Source organism: Cebus imitator, unplaced genomic scaffold (genome assembly GCF_001604975.1).
Source record: "Cebus imitator isolate Cc_AM_T3 unplaced genomic scaffold, Cebus_imitator-1.0 Scaffold60, whole genome shotgun sequence".
In the NCBI taxonomy this organism is placed as follows: domain Eukaryota; kingdom Metazoa; phylum Chordata; class Mammalia; order Primates; family Cebidae; genus Cebus; species Cebus imitator.
The window spans coordinates 6,014,754-6,022,391 of NW_016107375.1; the positions used below are offsets into that span (position 1 = coordinate 6,014,754).

At 47.0% G+C, this 7,638-nt stretch overlaps 1 protein-coding gene across 1 annotated transcript in view; it reads right to left on the reverse strand.

The window, feature by feature from the left end:
• Positions 1 to 7,638, reverse strand: part of SLC14A2 (solute carrier family 14 member 2) — a 70,079-nt gene that overhangs the window by 13,489 nt on the left and 48,952 nt on the right. The window contains exons 10-14 of the mRNA XM_017529718.2: positions 5,043 to 5,165; positions 2,739 to 2,821; positions 1,859 to 2,018; positions 944 to 1,133; positions 486 to 614 (exon numbers count right to left, since the gene is read on the reverse strand). Of these exons, the coding sequence (XP_017385207.1) occupies positions 486 to 614; positions 944 to 1,133; positions 1,859 to 2,018; positions 2,739 to 2,821; positions 5,043 to 5,165 (685 nt within the window). The remainder of the gene's footprint in view (positions 1 to 485; positions 615 to 943; positions 1,134 to 1,858; positions 2,019 to 2,738; positions 2,822 to 5,042; positions 5,166 to 7,638) is intronic.

The following is a 7,638-nucleotide window of genomic DNA, read 5'->3' on the forward strand; positions in this document are numbered from 1 at the left end:
TTTGTGGCCAGGGTGCCCTGTGTTTTCTCGACATGGGGTAGAGCAGGCACTGGCGGCTCGCCTGTGGCTGGGTCTTCAGCCTACCCTCGGAGGTGGTTTTGGTCTGCTCAGGAGTCCCAGGGATTTAGAAAAGCTGGGGTGGGGGAGGGTTGAAAAGAGTTCTAGAAACTGACAGGACCCTATAGTGTAGCTCTTAACCAGTGTGGGCCTCAGTTTCTTTCTCTGGTCTCTGGCAGGATGAGACCAAACACCCTTTAATTTTAAAGAAAAATTGCTAAAGGGTGGTTGCTAATGGGATACTGTATATAGACCTAGCATGGGACTGCCATGGTATAAACGTAGTCATAATTTCCAGTGGGCATTTCTGATGTGCAAGCCAAATACACACTACTTCAGCCTTGCTTTTAGACAGACGGTCATGGGGTCGGGCTGAAAAGGGCGGTGGCCTTTGATATGAACCCACAACCCCTCAAAAGTAAACTTACCAAGACATGGACATGACGATGATGGGGAGCAGCAGCCACCAGTAGTAGTCACCTTTGTCTGAGAACACGGCCATCAGCAGCCCCACCAGCACCCCGTTGTAGCCATGAAGTCCTGCCGCGATGGCCGACCTGGCGGGAGAGGGAGGGGCAGGTGGAGCAGGGGCTTCCCCAGGGCCTTTTACATTTTCCTACTGAGTCAGATTCTTTTTATCTGGGGTCTGACTCCACACGCCTTTAAATAGACCACCCTTCTGGGAGTGAGGAGGGAAGACCACCCCATGAATCCTTCATATTTCTCAAGACCACGTGTTGCTATGAAAAAATAACCAGGAAGCAGTCATTTTTAGTTATCAGTGTCCTTATTTTGCAGGGTTGCTGAGCTGGGAAGAGGAAGAATGGTCCCCGCAGGGAGGACTTCTCTTGGCTGCATGCTTGGACCCTGAGCCTCTGGCACTTACTTGTCCTGACTCAGGATGAGGGCTGTCAAAGTGGACACGATGGTACCCAGGCAGCCCGAGATGGCCCACCAGGGGTTCTGAACGAAGAGGCCGAGGATGATGAGGATGCCGCTGAGGGGGTTGTTCACAAACATCACCTGAGATGTGCCTCGGAGGACCCAGTCAAGGAACTGGAACACTGGGGACTTGTCTGAAACGGAACCGGGGCAGGATGTAGGCAGGAGCTCACTGTGGGAGGCCCTAGGTGAGCAGGTGGAGGGTGTGAGGGAATCTAGATATCCAGCGTGGGTTTGCAGGGAGCCACCTGCTGTCACCTGCCAGCAAAGACAGTGAACAAAGAACCCAAGAGAACATCTGACTGCCCAGAAAACTCTTGAGACCCATTGCCAGCCGGATGTGACCTTCGGGTTGTTTTTCTGGCAGGGGAGATTAGGAACCCTGAACGCTCTCTGCCCCTACAATGGTACCATGGGTTTTCAAGAAAATGCTCTTGCTGCATAGAGGGCATTAAACCCATGGCCTGAGCTCTGCAAAGACTGCTAAAGAGCACCTATTGGCATGGTAGTTCTCCCATGAGCCATCCAGATGGTGTTTGTTTAGAATGCTGGCTCTAGAATCCCAGTGCAAAAAACACCCATCTGCAATATTCAGATGGGATATTGGAGACAGCAGAACTGTTGTGTTCAGAAATAAGAGCTCATGAGCTCACACTCTTATGGATTACTCTTTATATTCCAAGAGGCTGTATGTCTGTTTTAATGGCAAAACCCCCAGCTTCCAGGAAAGACCACAGTCACGGAGCTCAGTCTAGTCTAAATCTAGTCAATAGGGAACCCCCATGGCAAAGGGCTTTCTGGGGATGGGTGGAGGTGACCTTTTTAGGGTGAGGGTCAGGGTTGCTCTGATAGATTTTACCTTTGAGTCCCTCTCCACACTCCTTCATCTCTCCTGTGATGTAGCTGAGGGCTTTGCTGACCCTTTTCCCACCAGCAGCCATGGAACTCCGAAGCCAGGATGTCTTGGAAGTGTTTGTTTCCACTTTTATCTCAGAGCTCTCCTCCATGGTGTCCAGATCCTGTCCAGGACAGAGATAGGCAGGAGGCCCCCACATCCGGTGGTTCTTACACTGAGAATTCATGTTTGTGGTCACTCAGGGACCACGTAAGATTTTCATTTGGTATTTCACTAAATTGCTATTTAACCTTCTGTTTCTGTAGATTAGACTGTCTTTTGTTTGACACAACACCTCATCTGATAGGTTTACTACCGTGAGGTACAATAAAATAACATGCTTATTCTCATTTTGTGGATGAGGATTCCAGCATGTGGTGGTTCTCATTTTCAAAGGTCAAACAGGAGAACTGAGATTCACTACAGATTTTTAGTCTTTTTTTAAAAAAACATTACTCTTACTGTACTATACTTTCTGGAAGAAATGGCTTTCTCTCTAGCATGTCTAGTCTTTAAGATGTAACTGCTCATAAACATAAGGGTATGAAATTGAACATGTAAGGATTCTGTTTTTGAAAATGGGCACCAGCTTATTTCCTAAATGCTTGAATACTGGGTTTAAAGGAAGCCTGATAATAAATAAGTCAAATAAAAGGAATATGAAAAGTCACAAAGTAAACCGTGAAAAAGACATTTTTGTCTCAGGTAATTACATTTTGGAAAATATGAATTCTAGTGGTTTGCCTAAATTGGAAAGCATCGTTTTCAGCTCTCAGCTCTCTCATCTGCTGTGGGCTCTGTGACTACAGGGCACTGTCCCCGATTCAGAACACTCAGTACTCACAAGCAGCTCCACTGTGGGCTTCCGGTATTGACAGGGAAACGGGTCTTTGGTTTGTCTCTCCTGGTGTTCGCCTTTCCCAAACACTGGAGTTAGAAGGAAAGAGCATCATCAGTTAGGACACCTCTACTCTGGCACCTCAGAGGCTGATGTCCTGTGAGTCTCAAGAGCTGTTAGACTATGCAGTATTCTCTGTTCCTCCTGATGAGGCACAGAATCGCCGAGCCTTGCAGCTGGAAGAGTCTTTTGTTCTTTTACTGGGCATGGATGCATCTGGGCCCTTCCTTTGGGGAAAAAACTATACATATTCATATCAACAGGGCATTTTACAAGGAATTTAGGGAGCTCAGAGATTCCACTAACTTTTAATTAAGAAGCCCTCATTTAGCTCAACCTTGATATTTTTTTAGATGAGGAAACAGCAGTCTGGAGGGACAGTGACTTTTGTGTGATCCCTAAATCCAGGGTTCTTTCTCCTGTTCCACATGGAGAACTTGCAGGTAAACAAAAAACAGCGACGACAAAAAAACAAACTTGGATGTTGGTGAAGCCCTTCATTTCCTGTTCACAGAGTATGAAGCTGCCTGAGCCATGAGCCACGCATGATCTGTTTGAATTTGGCCATGACCTTCCTTACCTGAATAACCTCGGGCTGTTCTTTTTTTAAGGGTATTTTAGTAGCAATGGCTGGTTGGATTAGGACAAGAGATATCCATGTAATCACTTGAAGCAGATTTTGGTAAGCCCTTGTAATTCTAGAAAACTCTTATGATGTGGCTCTAAACATATATATATATTTTGTTATTACAGGTAATTTATGTTTAGAGATGACCAATTTCAGTAGGGTTTTATGCATCATGAAAGATGTTCAGGCCCTTGGAAGTTTTGGCCTTGATGCTTTGGTTCCCTCCTGTGGTCAAGTGTGAGAATAGCAGGCTGGGCTCTGACAACACTGTGTTTTCAGACTGAATTGCCTGATCCCCCTACCCGGTTCTGCACTCATGAGTTGTCAGGGTGTCAAAACACTAGAAGGGATGCATCAGAGACACTGTGTTCCCACTTCTGAAGGAGCAGGGACTGCAGATACCAGTGTGGTTGGGAGGTGACACCATTCAGGAGAAACACATTCATTTTGAAAGCTTTGAAAGGAAGAGGAAGCAGAGAGGATCCCTTGAACTTTGAGGCCTGTGTGTGATATGCGCACTGACCTGCTGCTTCTGTCTGAAGCTCCTCTCTGACTGCTGGTGCTGCAGGGTGCTCTACCATGCTGTCTCCGACCCCAGCCCCTATCCTATGATGATGTTAGGAGGAAGTTATTAAGCCTTTGAGGCAAACCATGGTCTCTTCCACACTCTGCTGGGGGACCCCTGTCAAAGACAAACTCCTGAGCTGCAGGGGCCCTTGAGACAGGCAGTGTTCTAGGCAATGCCCTCCCCACCCCGTGTCTTTTCCCATAATCATTCGAGGTCCATTTCTCTGGGCTGGCTGACTTTTGGTATGAAACAATGAGACTTGGGGGAACTGGAGGAGGAAGGTCATTAAGGCATCTTCTGGGGAGCATGTGATACTGCACTAACTTGGGAATCACTTTTATTCCCAGCAGTGGCCCTAGCTTGCTGTGTGACTCTGGGCAATTCTGCCCCCTCTCTGGGGGTTGGGGGCGTCTCTGGGATTAGATTGCCTCTGTGTCCTGGATCTTCATAAGGCTGCTCCAACCTTGCAGCTGGCTGAGGAATTCCCCCTAGACTCCTGTTTGCTGCCACACGTTCTCAGCTTCCACACCCAAGTTTCTGGCTTCTCCACCTGTTCAGCTTTAGCAGCCTTGGATACCCTCTTCCTGGCCTTTGGCAGCCCTTTCCCCACCATGGGTCTCTCCCTGTGCCCTTGGCCTCCCCACCATTGCCATAGGTGGGAACTTTCCATCTCTGGCCTCCTAGACCAGTGGTTTTTGATGTGGTGGCAAGTTAGAATCTCCTGGAGAGCTTTAAAAGCTCCTGATGCCCACCCAGGCTGCTCCACAGGTGTATTAAATGAGTCACTGGAGGTGGGATCCCAGTGATTCCAATGTGCAGCCAAGTTGAGACCCCAGAAGCTCACTGCCTGTCCCAGCGCCAGTCTCTCCAAGACCCAGGGGGCATCCAGACACATCCAGAGAACTGTGGCTTTGGTCAGAGGTCAGGTGTGAGAGGTCAAGTCTGACTCCAGTGGGTCTCCCCACCACCCTGTGAAGTAGGTAGTGCCATTGTCCCTGTTTTGTTAGAGACTAGGAAAGCAGGGATCCAAGCGTGAGGGGGAGGAAATGCACACCTTTGCTCCTCCTCCGAATGGATGACCACTCGATGTGAAATACACTCCTGTGCTTGGAGAGCACAGCCTCTGAGCCCTCCTCCACCTTTGGGCCTGTTGTGGGTGGCTGCTCCCCACCTCCACCTAGCCAGGGGCAAAACAAGACAGGTCAGTGTCCCACCTGGTCTGCACCTGAGAGAGCCAAGCAGAGAGCCAGGAAAAACCACACAGATGCTGGGAAGGAGAGAGCAGTGAAGCCTGAAGCTGGAGTAGTAATTGCATCGGTCCCTGCATAAAACACCTAGCTTCTCTATTTCTCCCATGAAAACTTCTACTTTCTCTCCCCACAGTAACCTAGGTTATAGCCTGCCAAGAAATGGATGAGCAGTTTGCCTTATTTCTCTAGCAAGGAAGCATTCTAAGACCCAGTTAACTGCAACTTGCACTGGCATGAGCAGGTGGCAGCCAGCATCTTGGACTTCATCTATGGCAGGGAGTCCCAAAACTGCCTGCATGTTAGAATCACTCAGGTGCTTTAAAAAAATGCCTCAGTGAAGTTTGGGACTTCCACCAAGATGGCCGAATAGGAACAGCTTTGGCCCGCAGTTCCCAGCTAGAGCAAGCTAGAAGGCCAGTGATCTCCACATTTCCAACCGAGCTCTGAACGGAGCAACAGATCTCCCAGCACAGCACTTGAGCTCTGATAAGAGACAGATTGCCTCTTCAAGTGGCTCCCTGATTCCCATTTATCCTGACTGGGAGACACCTCATACAGAAGAGCACAGGCTGACATCTGACGGGTACACTTCGGGGATGAAGCTACCAGAGGAAGGAATAGGCAGCAATCTTTGCTGTTCTACAGCCCCCGCGGGTGATTCCCAGGCAAGCAGGGTTTGGAGTGGACCTCCAGCAAACTCTAACAGACCTGCAGCAGAGCAGCCTGTTAGAAGAAAAACTTAAAAAAACAGAAATAGGTTCAACATCAACAGAAAACATGTCCACTCAGAGACCCCATCCAAAAGTCACCAACCTCAAAGACCAAAGGTAGATAAATCCACCAAGATGGGAAGAAACCAGCACAAAAAGGCTGAAATTGCCAAAAACCAAAATGCTTCTTTTCCTCCAAGGAATCACAACTTAGCAGTAAGGGAATAAAAGTGGACGGAGAATGAGTTTTATGAATTGACAGAAGCAGGCTTCAGAAGGTAGGTAATAACAAACTTCTCCAAGCTAAAGGAACATGTTCTAACCCAGTGCAAGGAAACTAAGAACCTTGAAAAAAGGTTAGATGAAATGCTAACTAGAATAACCAGTCTAGAGAAGAACATATACAACTTGATGGAGCTGAAAAACACAGCATGAGAACTTCGTGAAGCATACACAAGTTTCAATAGCCAAATCAATCAAGTGGAAGAAAGGATATCAGACATTGAATATCAGCTCAATGAAATAAAGCAAGAAGGCAAGATTAGAGAAAAAAGTGAGTGAAAAGAAATGAACAAAACCTCCAAGAAATACGGGATTATGTGAAAAGACAAAATTTACATTTGATTGGTGTACGTGAATGTGACAGGGAGAATGAAACCAAGTTGGAGACACTCTTCAGGATATTATCCAGGAGAACTTTTCCAACCTAGCAAGGCAGGCCAACATTCAAATTCAGGAAATACAGAGAACATCACAAAGATATTCCTTGTGAAGAGCAACCCCAAGGCACATAATTGTCAGCTTCACCAGGATTGAAATGAAGGAAAAAATGCTAATGACAGCCAGAGAGAAAGGTCAGGTCACCCACAAAGGGAAACCCATCAGACTCATAGAAGATCTCTTGGCAGAAACCCTACAAGCCAGAAGAGAGTGGGGGCCAATATTCAATATCCTTAAAGAAAATAATTTTCAACCCAGAATTTCATATCCAGTAAAACTAACCTCATAAGCAAAGGAGAAATAAAATCATTTACAGACAAGCAAATGCTGAGAGATTTTGTCATCACCAGGCCTGCCTTACAAGAGCTCCCGAAGGAAGCACTAAACATGGAAAGGATTAACCAGTATCAACCACTGCAAAAACATACCAAATTGTAAAGACCATCGACACTATGAAGAAACGGCATCAACAAATGGGTAAAACAACCAGCTAGCATCAAAATGGCAGGATCAAATTCACACATAACAATATTAACCTTAAATGTAAATGGGCTAAATGCCCCAATCAAAAGACACAGACTGGCAAATTTGATAAACAGTTAAGACCCATTGGTGTGCTGTATTCAGGAGACCCATCTCACGTGCAGACACACTTAGCCTCAAAATAAAGGGATGGAGGAAGATTTACCAAGCAAATGGAGAGCGAAAAAAAAGCAGGGGTTGCAATCCTACTCTCTGATAAAAAAGACTTTAAACCAACGAAGATCAAAAGAGACAAAGAAGGGCATTATAGCCAGGTGCGGTGGCTCACGCCTGTAATCCCAGCACTTTGGGAGGCCGAGGCAGGAGGATCACGAGGCCAAGAGATCGAGACCATCCTGGTCAAAATGGTGAAACCCCGTCTCTACTAAAGCTACAAAAAATGAGCTGGGCATGGTGGCGCGTGCCTGTAATCCCAGCTACTCAGGAG